This window comes from Helicoverpa zea, chromosome 2 (genome assembly GCF_022581195.2).
Source record: "Helicoverpa zea isolate HzStark_Cry1AcR chromosome 2, ilHelZeax1.1, whole genome shotgun sequence".
In the NCBI taxonomy this organism is placed as follows: domain Eukaryota; kingdom Metazoa; phylum Arthropoda; class Insecta; order Lepidoptera; family Noctuidae; genus Helicoverpa; species Helicoverpa zea.
In genome coordinates this window covers 6,772,567-6,789,052 of record NC_061453.1, presented here as the reverse complement: position 1 = coordinate 6,789,052, position 16,486 = coordinate 6,772,567, and the positions used below count along the sequence as shown (strand labels likewise).

General features: G+C 36.6%; 2 protein-coding genes across 3 annotated transcripts in view; one reads left to right on the top strand and one right to left on the bottom strand.

The window, feature by feature from the left end:
• Positions 1–203: 203 nt before the first annotated feature.
• Positions 204–15,262, bottom strand: LOC124638808. Its single transcript, XM_047175919.1, has 10 exons — positions 13,921–15,262; positions 9,738–9,951; positions 9,161–9,317; positions 8,918–9,078; positions 8,279–8,445; positions 7,674–7,814; positions 6,634–6,798; positions 5,920–6,145; positions 5,334–5,490; positions 204–4,898 (listed from the first exon to the last, which is right to left on the bottom strand). The coding sequence occupies exons 1-10, from the start codon at positions 14,761–14,763 to the stop codon at positions 2,987–2,989; spliced, it is 4,143 nt and encodes a 1,380-aa protein (XP_047031875.1). The 5' UTR covers positions 14,764–15,262; the 3' UTR covers positions 204–2,986.
• A 307-nt stretch (positions 15,263–15,569) lies between these two features.
• LOC124644477 overlaps positions 15,570–16,486 on the top strand; it is a 44,249-nt gene continuing 43,332 nt past the window's right edge. The window contains exon 1 of one of the 2 annotated variants that reach the window (XM_047183883.1): positions 15,570–15,832. The gene's annotated coding sequence lies outside the window, so the exon portion shown is untranslated. The remainder of the gene's footprint in view (positions 15,833–16,486) is intronic. The other variant, XM_047183948.1, reaches the window with a different exon arrangement.

Sequence of the window (16,486 nt, the reverse complement as noted above, 5' to 3'; positions counted from 1 at the left end):
TACCCTTACAACCAAACAAACAAACAAAGTTTTCCTCTTTATAATATTAGTATAGATGACCAACCTTTGTCTACAAGAGAAGACAACTATTTAGTTATGGTGTCGTGAATTGGGTAACCTGTATCTTCTTCGTTTCGTAAGAAAATGCTATACATTCGCGATAGCTTAAAATCAAACGGGATATGTGGATTAAATAGATGGGATGATGTTTCTCAACAAAAGAAGTTTAATAAATAGAGTACATTCTATTCAAAATGTAAATGTACAACCACATCGATATTTTATTGGTTAGATTATAAAAATTGGACCACCTGTAAGAAGTCCGCGCAGTAGTGTAACAATATTACAAACAAAAAATCTCTACATAACAGAACTTACAGATATTAGTCAACTTTATTTTATACATACTATAGTACACGATTATTTAACATAATATTTACCTAATATTATATTTATACATTCTATGTATAGAAGATAATAATTTTTCATTTTTTAATAAGTTAATAAAACTATAAAATATCTCTTCAGTTAAAAGTTAGGCATTTATAAGGCTAATGTAGGTATTGGAAACAATATTTGGTGGTTTTAACGGTCTCTTTAAATACAACACGAAGTATGTACCTATGCAATATTATATATATCATTTATAAAAAAAGCACTTTGTACTTGGCTTTAATTTTAAATAAATATTTAGGTTTGATATTTAGATTTCTCTTTCTATCAAAATCTAACTTTACTAATAAAAAGTATAAAAATATAAAATGATGTTACAAAGTCAAGCACAATCAAAATATCGAAAAAGGAATATATGACAGTGGATCTACAGTTATAGTAGGTAAGATCGTGGTTGTATCTACTCAATTCAAAATGTTTTGATATTGAATGTTCTAATAGCTGTGTCTTTTGAGATTCTTATTCCAATTAGTCAATACTGCAACTCTAGATCCATATTCGTTACATTAACAAAACCTTTTTGGACATGGATATTTTATAAAATTGAAATATGTATAATACTTCGATGAAAAGTAAGATAAAAAAATCACAAAGACCATTATTGTGAATCTGGTGTTACGATTTATGGCATGATTTAAATTACCAGGTTAGACAATTTCATAAGTTTAAAATGCAACAAAAAGTAATAATGATAAATAGAACACGCACGCACTTGAGTTGGTTAAGTGCTTTAAAAAAAAAAAAAACAAGATTGGGTTTTATTTATGTTTTAAGCCTTTTCGATAAAGGTAACTGTCAAGCTAGAACAATGAAGGTGAAAGTGCTACTAATGAAATGTAAAACTTATTATCTATTTTGATTGTATTGCATTTCTTTTAATAAATGTAATCTTACTTTCAACAATTGCTTTATGAGTGTATTTAGACGTTTATCGAAAAGGCAGCACTCAGGTTTATGTAATGACTGTCTAAACATAGATATGAAACTGTTGAACTAAAGCTAGAATACAAGAAACCTACTGTTTTGAATGACACTTCAGTTAAAAGCACATGATTGATCAGTTTCTGAAAGCCACTCACTTTTTTTGATACCCAATGTCACGTTTGGCTGTAGTAGGTATTTGTATCATGCATCGCATCAGATAAATTTGGATCATTATCTATGTAACAAAATAATATATGCAAATTGGAAATGATTAGACCATTAAAATATTTAATAGGTGTCAATAGTAAGTTTTTTAACATTGATACACTATTCAAGTTGAACTCTGCTAGGGTTGTTACTTGTCAGTATTGATCAGGCTTTCAGAAATCTAGCACTAGTAGGCAAAAATCTGTAACATATGTATATAATTTAATGTAGCTGTTTATCTTATAAAATAGCTTGCATAATTAGCTGCACCAACTTAAACATTAATTGTGTTATTAAAAGAGCAAATACTTCATGTGTTTTTGATAAAATTTCATAACCAATACCTATAACGAACAAATCAATTGTGTGTTACCATCTCATCTCTGGTGCTAGGAGCCTGATCAATTTTCCGTTTAGAACTACTTAGTGATTGTATGATTCAAATAACTACCAACACCAATCTTATCCCTGTGACATGAGACTGTTTTGTAATGAAAAGGCTCTCAGAAACTTACGATTATTTATGGAACACAGCTTGCAAAGTTGTAACAACACTGTACAAACATTTAATATATAATAATGACATGCTACTAGTCAACTACTTTTTCAGAATCATGTGTTACATCTAACGCAATTAGACACCCATCGTGGTATTCCCTCTTTATTTATTTGAGTTACAAAACAAAGTATGTAAACTTTATACCTACGTTTATGGCCTATACTAAAGCATGTCAACAATAAAACTTTCCATTCACTGTTAACACAACAATATCTAAAATATCTAACAACGCAAATAAATAGGTTGAGGGGGGCAGGCAATTTTAGATTGAAAGGGTGATACAATTTCAAAGTCAGTACAAAACGGAATGTTTTCTATTGCAATGATTTAATCGAAAGTTTGATAAAAGATTTTATAAAAAAGTGACCGCTTTTAGAATGGAACAAAAATGCACATGTTTGCTGAAAACTATTAAACTCATTTCATTTAACATACGAAAATATAAAATTGGATAGAAATAAATTAATTTTGGCCTCAGTGAAAACAGGTTTTGGCATTTAAAATAAAGACTCATTTTAAAACCTAACTCATGAGTATAATCCAACAATATCTAAGTCGATGGATGAATTTTACTATCCTTAATAATTATAATTTTCTTATAATATTTTATATAATTTCATAAACTATCGGCTGCAAAATAACATTAATGCATTCCTAGCTTCATTACTCTTAATTCTAACTAAATAAATCTTATTTACAATGTCTATCATTTAATTGTTCAATCATTATTAAATACAACATCACCCTATACCCCTCCAAAGAAGGAATTTATCATATAATATATTTTGTCCATAACAACATACAGTTTCATTCGAGTAACTAAGCCGAAGGCGGGTCGGAGTGTCATTCTACGCGAGACGTCTCTGGAAAATTGTCGTCTAAATAGTTCTGCAAGGAGTGCGCCTGGTGGCCCAGGTGACTACTCAAATCGAAACTGTTCTGATCTACGAACGTGTTGTGCACATGGTGAGGCTGCTCACGGAATTGACCAAAAGTCCACGGATCACTTAAATCGTCATTAGGTCTTGAAACACTAGTATCGAACGATGGTAAACCGGGCCACGTCTGTGGCGACGGCGTGTTGAGCATGGCGGGAATGTTGTCCACTCGAGGAGGCAGCGGAGCCGGCTCCGTGTTGAACGCCGACGCTCCCCACACTAGCGAATCGATGCTCGCGCTTGCGGCGTTACTTAGCTGATTATTAAATCTGTCTATTCCCCAAGAGTTGGGTATTTCCGGTTGCGGTGCACTACTGTGCATCATATCGAGGGTTTTATTTACAGTTCTTCCATAGATGTCTTGTTGTCTGCTTCCCATCGTAGGTCTGGTGGTTGAACCTCTGTCTGGGCTAGGTAAGTGACAATCTGGGCGCATCATTGGGCTGTAGTTACCGACTCCAGGACTTTTCTTGTTACTATAACTCACATCTACACTTGGTCTGGGAGAATAAGGGCTCTGGTGAATGCGATCTTGTCGTGACATTGGACTATATTGTCCTGGAGTTTTATTAGGATTACTTCTAAGGTTTTCACTTTTTAAGCCTATACCTGGGTCTGGACTAGCATGGGTTGATGGATGAGGAGAAAATGGTGGGTGATGTTTGGGCATAGGACTGTAGTTACCGGTGTTCCAAGCACTTGTCTTCTGTAATTCGGGTTTAACAATTTGACTTGTGTCTGGGCTGGGTTGAGCTGAATAGGGACTAGGCTGTGAGGAGTAAGGGCTCGGCTGTGTCGAATACGGACTAGGCTGTGTGGAATAAGGGCTGGGTTGAGCAGGACTCGGTTGAGCGGAATAAGGACTTCTTTGAGAGAATTGACCATCTTGTCGGGGCATCGGGCTATTAATAGCATAGTTCCAGTTATTAGGATTCTTCATGCTTTCTTGTTTCATACTATGGGTTTCAGGACTAGGTTTATTATCGTGAGAAGTTGTTGGACTGCATTGCTCTATAACTTTACCATGTTTTAATTTAGTGTGACTTTCTAACCTACTTAAAGGACTGGCTTCAGACTTGTGAGTGGGTGTGGTTTTAAACTGTCCAAGATTCCAAGAGTTAGTCTTTATACTTTGATTTAACAATTCTGTCTGGACTTCTGGACTATTTTGTACTTGACTGTCTGGTTTTGGTACTGGACTGAAGTGGGGACTTCCAAGATCTTTGGAAGGATCCGATCTGGGCGTGGAAGAGGAATCTGGTTTTGACTGTGTAGCAGGACTGAGTAGTTTCGGAGTGGACCCTCTTGAGGATCTTTTCCCTTCAGGTACTAAGGCTATCATTTCCTTGCCCTCTTTACCAGATTTCCTTTCAAGTGTTTTACTATCTGGTGATCTTATCGGCGTCTTCTTAGAAGCTGCGGTAGAAGGTGATTCTGAAAAGCTTTTCGGTTCTTGAAATACGGGCGACGAGATAGTGCCTTTAGATGAAGAAGACTCTGTTTTGGTATCCGATTTATCGGATACGTCTGCGGAAGGTTCTTGTTTTATTGATTCTGACTTGGAATCAGCTGCAGACTTTTTAACACCTTTTTTAGTCTTGACACTTTCCTCGTCTTTTTGATTTTCTTTGGCTTTAATTTTTTCTGGATCTAAGCTATCTTTAAGGTCTTGTATTTCTTTCCCCGTGTACAAGCGTTTCATTCCCCTAGGAAGAGCGCGACAAGAACTCAGGTTTATAGACTCAATATGTGGGCACTTTAGAAGGACTTTCTTAATTGGTTCCAAGGACACCGAAGAGCCACATAAGTTTAGTATTCTGAAAAGTAAGGACATAGGTATTGAAAAAATACGACAAAGATGCTTTCGACTAGCGCTAGTCCTAAGGGCGGTATCGTGACGGCATGGCACTCGTTGACATCTGAACTCATATCGTGCGAATACGATATAAAAACCAATTTTGTAAAATGAAGTCGTAGCATCGACATATTATTGTAGAACATATAGGCCAGATATAGGTCAGAATGCTATGGCTCAGTTCTACTGGTTACCGATAAAGCATCAGTAAGTTATCTGATAGTTGATGCTATCTGCCAGATAAAGGCTGCTTAAATTTTTTGCCAGATATCGCTATCCGAGACCAAAGTTATAGTCAGATAAGTTCCTGATAGACTATCATATTCTTTAACAGACACCCGTGAAACTGGCCATCATAATTATTGCGTAATTCTATCTGGTAGTAACTGTAGCGTACCTGAGCTTGCTGTCGGGCGAGTCGGCGAGCGCGGAGACGGCGTCGTCGAGCACGCGCGCGGCGGAGGCCCACGACAGGTCGAGCTCCAGCAGGCTGTGCGACCACTTCTCGCAGATCAGCTCCAGGCACGCGCTGCTTTGCCGCGTCACGTTGCAGCCTGCGGAAGATAGTATGTGCTCGGTTAACTAAGTACTAAGTATATAGGGTGTATGTATCCTGTGCTTTTAGCAAGTCTTATATCTTTTAATAGGTTAACGAGTGCCCCATACTTGTTGGAGCCTTACAAAAGACTCAGCAATTTTACCCCTCTAAAGCTTGCAACTTCTAACTGTGGAGCAGTCTATTGTATAAATAAATTATACATATGCGTCAGTTAGGGTGCATCTACATGGTGCAAGTAGCTTGCGTTACATGCATTTTAAAAACATGCGGGTCCAGCGACTCGTGCATGTACCAAAGCAAAATACTCACCCGCGTGCTCATCACTTGCGCATGTTAACTTGCTCCAGCTACATGCACCGTGTAGATGCACCCTAATAAATGGTTCAGTTCTAGGACGTAAGCTGTAGATTATAATAACTCTTACCTCCAAGAAACAGATGTTGCAGGTCCCACGCCGGCACCCTAACGAGGCCGGAGTCAGTAAGCCGCTGTAAGCCGCGGAGGTCGAGCAGCCGCAGCCGCGTGGCGCCGCGCACGAGCCTGGCCAGCGCGTCGTCGCCGAGCCGGTACTCGCCGACGCCGACCCGCTCCGTCGCCGCCTCGCCTGCTATTGATAGCTCCTCGAGAAGAGGCCAGCCTTTGCATTCCATCTGACGGGAATAAGTGATGGATGGATTAGATTAGTTATTTTAAACGGACTTTCCAAAAAGGAGGTTCTGAGTTTGATTTTTGTTTGTTTGTTCTCAAACCCTAAGAAAGTCCGTTCGGATGTTTGTAAGTATATTTTTTTTTATGTTTGTTCTCAAGCCCCAACAACATCGCAGGTGTTTTGGCTAGTCTCAACTGTTGAACATATTCACTAATTAATAAACGGCTTAGGTATTGTGATGGGAAGCCGTTAATAATACTAAAAAACAATGTATATGCATGAATACAATAAAACGATTTCATTTTGGGCCCATTGTGGTACGCAAAATTTTTGTGCAATTAATAGCTGCAATGTTGGGAAAAATTTGCCTGGTCATTACAAAAATATTTAATATAAATTGACGTCCGAGCCGTGCAGCTGCAGCCACATATTGCACAAAAATCTAGCCCATCTAGACGCGCCCTTTATTCAATGATTTTCAAAACCAACCTGTTGCGAAGTAGTAGCATTAGCAAGCACCAGCTGTGAGTTAGCGGCGCGGAACACTCGCATCTTGGGACAGCCCTTCTGCAGCGCCTCTAAAGGCACGGCGGCCGGGTGCGACGCCGCCAGCGTCCCCGAGATATCTAGCACTTCTAAGTTGCTGCAGTATGTCTGGAAATAACCAAATATGTAGAAGACATGGATATTTTGCTGGAATTATTTATAGTATTTAGGTGTCTCTAAAGATTCAAGCCTTTTAGTAATTTCCCAGCGTTTTATCCGCGTTCTAAAAGAAAAGTTCTTTTATACTAACTAGATTTTGCCCGCAACTTCGTTCGCGTGGAATAGTGACCTCCGGCAGATTCATCACCAATCATGAAGGGGTAAAAAACAAACTCGCATTTATAAAATTTGGTGGAGAACTTATTGTTATTTTTCTCGCATGAGACAACTTTTTTTTATGAAGGAGGAAAAGATTGAACAAAACCCAAGATCGGATTAAAATTACTCGAGAGTTAAAACTATCACGATGACTAAACAAAAACCATACCCTAATTTGAGTTACGGCAATCATAATTTCGTGGAATTTTCAAATTGATTCATGAAGCATTGAACTGCTGTCATAAAAACTCGTAATGAACTTCATACAATGGTTACACGTGGTATGGTGACTCACTAAAGCTCGACGTATCGACCTGTCGATGTTTTGGCGCCATTTAGGCTGACGTCATTAGATGTCCTTTGTAATGTCTCCCTCCATATTAGCGAGTGTTTTGTTAAGGACCTATATTGTTTACTGTTTCTCTGCGGTTTCACCCGCGTCCTTCTTCCCGTAATCGGATAAAATATAGCCTATGTTACTCTGGGATTGTGTAGCTTCCCAACAATGAAATATTTGTCAAACAGGTTCAGTAGTTTGGGAACCTTTAAAGTACAAACAGATGAACAAAAAATGTTTCTTCTGTAACACATTAGTGTAGAAGCGTAGATTTAATAATCTTAATTTTGTAGTAGGTAATTAAATCCTTATCTAAGTTTAAACATACCGCTATTGACTGCAGTATCTGCGGCATTGCTATGAACTTGTTGTTAGCCAGCATGAGATGCGTGAGTCTTGCGCCAAAGTTCTCCGTAATGCGCGTCATGGAGGCAGCTGACATGCACGTACTAGAACCGCCCGTTTCAGACTGTAACAATAGAAGATGTAAGCTTAGTGTAAATAATGTATTTGTTCAGTAGTAACTAGGATGTTTGATCGAGTGTTCAGGTCAGGCAATCCTAGTTGAAATGTGTTGTATGACAATCATTAAAACACGGAGAGATACCCTCTTCGAAAATGTATGTAAATAAACATGTAAATCCATATAAGGTTTTGCTTGAATTGCCCTTTGATTGGTCCATGTTTGATTCTTATTTGAAAAAAATAAGCTTTTTATTTTTTTAAGCTTTTCATCTATCGGCCTTGCTGATTAGGCATTTTAGATATGGCATTTTTAAGGTTTTTACAGGAGCATTTTGAAAATCGCTGAAAAAGTCCGCTAAACAACAAATCCCTTTTCTTTTATAATTTAATTTTCCTTTTTTAAGAGGATCATCGCGAAAACTCAACAAATTCACATTCGCATTCACAATATAAGCTATTAAAACATACCGTGAGCGACAAATCGATCCTCTGCAGCTTAGGCAGAGCCTGCATGAGGTCGAACAGCTGTTCGGACGTGATGCGGCTCCAGCCGGCCACGCTGAGCTCCACCAGCTGAGGACAGTAGTCCGCCACGCAAGCCAGCACCCACGACACGTTACTCACTTTCCACTGAGCTGGAGGCAATACAAATATTGTTAATAGTTGATTCTGTAGTTAAACGGTCTATGTTTTTTAAGATCTCAGAGGAAGAGAGGGATAGAGGATTATTAAAACCTCATCATCTTCCGAGCTTTTTCCCAACTATTTGGTTGGGGTCGGCTTCCAGTCTAACCCGATGTAGCTGAGTGAAACCTTTACCTACTCTTAAATTAAGAAAAGCTTCGTAAAAACTCTTTTGTATTTTTTTGGTTAGCAACAAGATTGTCTTACGTCATAAGCACTATCAAGAAGTAAACATAATATTCGTAAGAAGTTCCGTGTGTCTACCAGAGTACGATTGCAGGTGCTTTTTGCGAAGGACCATATTGATATACTATTAATATACCATTTATGAATTTTAGACGCAAGAAGTAGGTAACAGACAAAATATATACATAATTTTTGGAAACCGCCTTTCGAATTTCCTGTTATGAATTGTTCACTTACCAATATTTAAGCTTTGACATTGTGACAACCGGTTTTCCAGGAGCCACACGAGTTTATAATCCGTTTTACATTTTTCACTAGTGTATTGCGCAAGGTCTACATTCTTCCACAATTCTGGTCTGCAGCTTACACTGTGCCATAACCTACATACTCTACCAATTCTGAAATTAAAGGTTCAATCATTAAGTAAAGTTTTATGTGATTAATGAATTTTAAATTAAAACTTTGAAGTGTCAAATTTACCTGATCACAGAAGGCAATGTGCCCTGAGAGGCCACAACATATTCAAATATCTTTAATAGAATTTCCTTAGGCATAGAATGTCCCCAAGGACTTTGTGGTCCAGTATCTTTACTTTCAGCTCCACTAATCCTAGTTCTTTCAGTCTTTTCACTTTTCTCTGTAATATAAACATAATTAGTAGAAAGACAAATAATTGAGTTTGCTGTTACATCATCAAAAAAAACGTAGGTGTTTGTGGTGTAAAAGTATTATGTATTACATGGTAGTTTAACTATGTCAAAATAAGCTGCAATTTATTGTTTGCCTAAGTTTCGTACGTAAGGATAACCAGCAGCTAAAGTTATTAGGATCAGAAATATATGCATGTGTCTATAATGTACAAAGGCTATGTTATCTTGTTATCTCTTGGAGCTTATCAAACTACAAACATGAAATAGGCAGCTGAGCCAGGGTGCATTTCTACATAGGGTATAAGGCATTCAATGTTGTGGTGTGATTTGAGAATTATTGTATCGGTAGATAATTAATTATAATCATTATTATGAAGATAAATAAAAGTTTGTAAGGTGATACTTACTTTGCTTACTTTTAGAACTGGTTGATTTCTTAGGCTTAGGAGTCTTAGGTCGCGGGTGGCGCGGCTTGGGCGCGGCGACGCTCATGGCGGCGGCAGTGTCCCCGCGTGACGGGTCGTACTCCTCACCAGAGCTCACGCTAGCCGGCGACGCCGCCCGCTTCTTCTTAGACTTCCTTTGACCAATATCGGCAACCGAGGTTGGCGTTGGCGTTACCTGTAAAATTTTGTTTACATCAATTATGGTTTTAATATTTTCCTTATCCAGTGATAATATTAAGTTGTGTATTACAGGTCTTTGATAAATCCGATCCATGATCCAATAAAAATAAAAAATAAAGTAGGACAGATTAACCCAGCCAGTAAATATTAAATTAACTAGTATATTACATAACTATATGAAAGCACTCCTTTTGGAATATGGATGGCGATACGAGGACCACAGTGTCTTTACCACCACACTGTAAAGCTATATGCCTGCTTTTCCCATTTGAATATATAGCTGCGATGGTATGTACTTTAGCAGAGGAATTAAACAAGATATGACCAAGGGCGGATCCACCGTTGTGGGCACGATGGGCATGCCCACAACCTTATTACCTAGATTTGTGACATCACACTTTTACGGTTTTTTTAAATCGATAGGCTGATGATAACACTAGGGAACAAAATAATACTTTTTAGGGTTCCGTAGCCAAAATGGCAAAAACGGAACCCTTATAGTTTCGTCATGTCCGTCTGTCCGTCTGTCCGTCTGTCCGTCTGTCACAGCCGATTTACTCGGAAACTATAAGTACTACAGTGATGAAATTTGATGGGAATATGTGTTGTATGAACCGCTACAAAAATATGACACTAAATAGTAAAAAAAAGAATTGGGGGTGGGGCCCCCCATACATGTAACTGAGGGATGAAATTTTTTTTTTCGATGTACATACCCGTGTGGGGTATCAATGGAAAGGTCTTTTAAAATGATATAAAGTTTTCTAAAAAACATTTTTCTTAAAGTGAACGGTTTTTGAGATATCAGCTCTCAAAGTCGTAAAAAGTATGTCCCCCCCCCCTCTATTTTTATAACTACGGGGTATAAAATTCTAAAAAAAATAGAGGTGATGCATGCTAATTAACTCTTTCAACGATTTTTGGTTTGATCAAAGTATCTCTTATAGTTTTTGAGATAGGTTGATTTAACTGTAATTTACGGAACCCTTCGTGCACGAGTCCGACTCGCACTTGGCCGGTTTTTTTTTGTTGCATTTAATTTTATGACTGTTGTTTACTAATTCGAGATCACCATATTTTTTTTCTTACAGCTTCAGTTTTTGAGGTACTTTTGTGTCCCAAAACTCAAAAAAATTCGCGTTCGCTACGCTCGCGGCTTTTTCACTTTGCAGTGGTTTAAGTCCAATGTCGAAAACGTTAGATTAGTTTAAGTTAAAATTGAAAGTAGAAAAGGATAGCACCCCCATAACGCCCTCTTTCAGGACTTTCTGGTTAACAAAAAGCGAAGAACAAAACAAACTTCCCAGCAACACAGCTGTCAATTACAATAAAATTATTATTATTTACAATAGTCACTATTTTACATTTTTTTGTACAAAACAGTACCAAAACTCAAAAAATCTCGCGCTCGCTACGCTCGCGGTTTTTTCACTTAGCAGTGGCTTTTTTTTTACTCGTTTCTGTGATTTCGTGTCCCAAGACTCCAAAATTTTGCGCTCGCTACGCTCGCGCTTTATACGGTTTCATACCACGTCTTAATAAAAACGTTTTTTTTAGCATTATTAGATTGGTTCGTAATTTTATTTTGTCGTTTTTTTTTTTTGGGGTGCTCAATAGGTAGCTGCCCGGGGTGCCACCCGATGCTATGCCGTCACTGGTAGTTGAGAAGTGCACCAAATGCGTCAAACCCTTCCTATATTGGCTTACTGGCTACTAGAAGTTATTGATTGAAATAGGTTTGGATCGAAACTATTTTTTTTATCGGGTCCAACTTCCTCCTAAGTTTATTTTCATTCCTAATGCCAAAGTCCTGATGCTCAGAAAAAGGAAATAATTTCATTCAAAAGTTCATAAACGACTTGCATAATTTTTAATGAGCATGTTCATGCTCCGACTTTTACTTTTCTAGTAGCCGCTTCTAGTTGCGATTTTCTAGTAGCTGTGACCACAACCTTTTTTGGGGGCTGGATCCGCGCTTGGATATGACACTGATATCAGATGCTTATCATGTGCTTCTTATTTATATAGAACATAAAATGTAAAAATATAATTAGATCATTGGGTTTATTTTTAAAAGACACCATCGTCCATAGAATTGATGAAAATAACTGCTGACTTTAAAATTTTCCATAATTCCGGTCCACTTCCAGGTCAAAAGGAAATTGATAATTTTATAAGTTGATTAGCTTGTTTACTACAGATCTTATCAATAAAACTTGCGCCTTTCAAACCATCTTAATTGGGTACCTACTATAGCATGTCAATAGCAATATGGCTTAATGCAAGTATACTTATTTACAAGTATACTCAAACAAATGTTGTTTAGTAAGTAAATATAATTAAAAATTTCAAAGTCAATCAATTTTCTCCTTAAGTTTCCAGGAAATCATGTTATATCTTAGAGTACCTACTTAAACATTTCTTAGAATATGATGACTATAATGGCATCATCTACCCAATTAAGTATCTAAGATCAATTCTATTATATTATTATAAATATGAAAGCTTTATAATTATGCATATGAACAAAATCTTTATAATTTAATTTATAGTTTTTGGTAAAATTATTTGGCATTACAAGTTGCCCTTTGTCAACTTTTAGGAGAATAATTTATTTGTTTAAGGATCTCTGTTTAGGGACTTTCAAAAAACATTCTAAAAGAATAATAAGAATCCATTCATTTTCATCAACTCCCGAGACTTTTCCCAACTATGTTGGGGTTGGCTTCCAGTCTAACCAGAAGCAGCTGTGTTACAAGGTATGGTATGTATCTAACACAATAATAAGAATCCATTAAGAGCAGATTAAAGTGTTTTGTGTGTAATACAAACTCTTAGGTACAATAGCACAGTTATCATTAAAACTTTCTCTATTTAAATATTTCATTAATTAACCATAGCTACTTTCCATCAATGTGCACTTCTATTACTACAGTAATATGTATTTATGATTTTTTGTACAATAATAGAAGAACATCATTTGGAATCAAAGTGAAATATTATATGCTTTTTGGATTCTGTGTTAATTTTACATTGCCTTAAGTAAGATGTCTGATGGCTATTTCCTCTGAAAATACTAACCTTTAGTGATAAGTATTTGCTATTCTATAAATGCTGCAATAATACTTAATAAACTATATCAGACACATTAAGATAGTAGTAAAAACCCAGACTATTTAATTAGGATCACCAAGTTTCTGATTGGTCTTTTATATCACCTACATTTCTTTGTTTGTTTACATCACAATTTATCAATACTTATTTGAAAAATTATGCAGATCTGCAAAAGAGCTTTTCAGAGTACATATTATACAAGTCTTTGATTGGAAAAAATACCCTTTTGGTTGATCCAGGATCAGATCAAGATCAAACTAAATGTCAACTGTTTATGTTTACTATTGGAATTGCAATAACAAGAAGTCGCTCATATAGTTTTCAGTCCCATATAGAACCTATATGATAAACTGCACTGGAACTCCTATATTATAGGAGCTTCTCTCACTGATATAGAACACATAAATGTTTAAGACAATTTTGTTTCAAACATACTAAAATTGTATGTCAACTTTTAGGAACCTCCTTACATAACAGAACATTATATTGTAATCTGTATTTCGTATAGCTATATCCAAAACAAGTTGTAGCAACACAAACAAGTTCAGTTCAGAATGGAAAGTGAAGATATCAGTGAACATTTTGCTACTCTTACATTCAATGCATTGTTGTGAGCAATAACAGCTCATGTACATATTGATTGGATAGATTGTAACCATTATTGATATTACAGGATTTTACTTTGTTATGTTAAAACAATATTCAAGAAATGAAAATAGCATTTTAACTCTTTATGCACATTTACATGCAAAAATAATCTTATGTTGTTGCACTTGATGTTATTATTTCTGGTAACAAACTGTAAATTTCCCAGTTGATGGTTTGTTTAATAAATAAAGCTAGTACTCACAGTTTCATGAACACTTGTCCTCCTAATCTTAATCTTCATAGAGTTAGTATCCACTATCTGGCTTCGATATGTGGGTGTGCACTCAGACTTCTTGGATTTCTTTTTACTACGCGAACTGCGAATGTCCAACATAGACCTTGGCTTGCCACTACACGGTATAACTGCATGAGTTCTATGCTCTCGAGAGTCCTTTTTACTCTTTTTTGTTGATAATTGACTAAGTTCATGACTGTATGGTTTGCCACTTTGCCGTGGCATTGTATTTAACGGTAACTTTGAATTGCGCTTGAGCTGTTCATCATCTGAACTTTCACTTTCTTCGGCTTCATCTTCATCTTCCACTTCTTCTTCTTCCTCCTCCTCCTCCTCCTGCACTTCCTCATTGTCGTCTTCATCCTCCTGACACTCACTACTACTCACTAAATTCAAGTTTTTACCACCTTTCACTTGTGACACAACACTATGTTTAGAATGCGTTCTATATGATGAATCTTTTGATGAGTCTTTTCTCCTTTTACTTTTTGGAGGAAGACAACCATTAACGGTTGCGGATTGAGAACTCTGTCGGGAGTGGTGCTTGTGCTTTCTGTGGCGAGGCCGCGTAGGACACGGCAGAGCCCCATTAGCTACTTGCGCTTTATGACTGGCTATTTCGTCTATGCTCTGTTCAAAATCAGTCTCCAGCTTGACACCAGAGACTGACTCGACATCTTCTTGGTCGGAGTCAGCACCAGACTCACCAGTCGCCAGCTTAGGTAGACGAACCTCCGGGAAGAGGTCCTTGCGGACGGTGAGCCTTGCGGCCTCGTAACCGCCGTTCACGGGACTTGATCGATCAGACATGCCGCCCGCCTCCCGCCGCCCTCGCGTACCACTTCTACAAACCACTCACCTGTCCGCGAGGTAAACAATCAGTTTGACACATCACATTTTCACTTTTGTGACCAAGCAATTCACCGATCGTTATGCGATGGCATGAAAAGGTAAATGATTGTCGATAATCGACGTGCAAATCATTATAATTACTTCAGTTTACACTTCTTGTGAGTCCCAAACATCTTTTTTTCTTCACATATTCGCATTTTAGGTCATCCATGTTCATGTAACGTTGTGATTGCGAAAAACAAAGTACAGATCATTTTCGCGGACACTTGTACTTGAATATTTGGTGATGACACATAAAATATACGATTTTGGAAAGTATGGACATAATATACACTTAATTTTGATTATTTTCGTTCACTACGAGTTGATGAAAACTGTTGACCTTGTTTAGAAGCTTATTATGTTTCAAATTTTAATCAACAGATGCAGACATTGTCACAAAAAAAGTTGTACTTGTTTAAACGCAGTAACCTTGAAGCGACGTTTACTTCGGAGAGTTAATAAATGATACACTTGTATAATCCAATATTATATTATTTTGACCCTTGTTTCTTGGTTGTTATATTTTTTGAAACTATTTTATTGATTAATTCTTTAAAAAAATCGGGAAATTAGCGTAGTCGTTCCTATAATATTCATAATATTACCTCTTTTCAAGCATAATAGTAAATGTCAAATGGCTGTGTTTTCTATGGCATTGCTAAATGTTTTTCAAGATCTTTCAAAGATGGCAGCACTTGTAAAATTTACAGAAATTCAATACCTACGCAAAGATTTTGTTGTTTTTTAATGTTGCTTCTCTTTCTCTCAAAACCTATACGATAATGCCTGTAGTAGAAATTAGTTACATTCGTTGTATCTAAAATGATATTGTTTAGCTACATTGTTTAGAATACATTGAAAAACTCAGAAATGTTGAAGTGTGGGCGATTTGTGACGACGTGTGTGTTCAATGTATTGTGTGTGACGTTCATCAATAGTGATAATGATAACCTACACGGTCTTTCTGTAGCAGAGTACATAACGGGTGAGTCATATTTATATTTATTACATTTGCTATATACATATCGATGATCTCATACATAAAATTTGTATACCTACTTGCATACTTCATTGCTATGCTTAATGTTTCGCCAACAACATTTACTTCATACTTAGCTGAAATTTGTGATTCCACAATTTTTTGATTCTAAATTAATAAATATTCTGTACTACAGAGGTTACAATAGTTAAGTATTTTATTAAAATACATGTGTTTTATAAAATAACGCCTATTTAACAATAATTAAGTACAATTTTGTTTAATAACTGTTAATGTGATTGTTATATCTAGGCCCCTATAAATTCGATTTATAAAAATTGATAATTAGTATTCATTATTTAGGTATACGTATGTGTAGAAGACCATTGTTCTTAGAATTTGAATAGGTACTTCTATCGTTAAGTTAAATTAGAACTACCTATTAATTTGTAGTGAAGTAGGTAACGTATCTGTCAATTTTACCAACTCGATAGGGTACCTCCCTAATTTCCAATGATCCTAAGGAGGTACCTACCTAATTAGTAATTATCCAAATAAACTATGCCCTGTTCAGGATTTCGTCAGTTTTAAGACTTTTGTTCCCAAAAACGCAAAACAGCACCCGTTACTAAGACTGTCCGTCTATCACCAGGCTCTGTC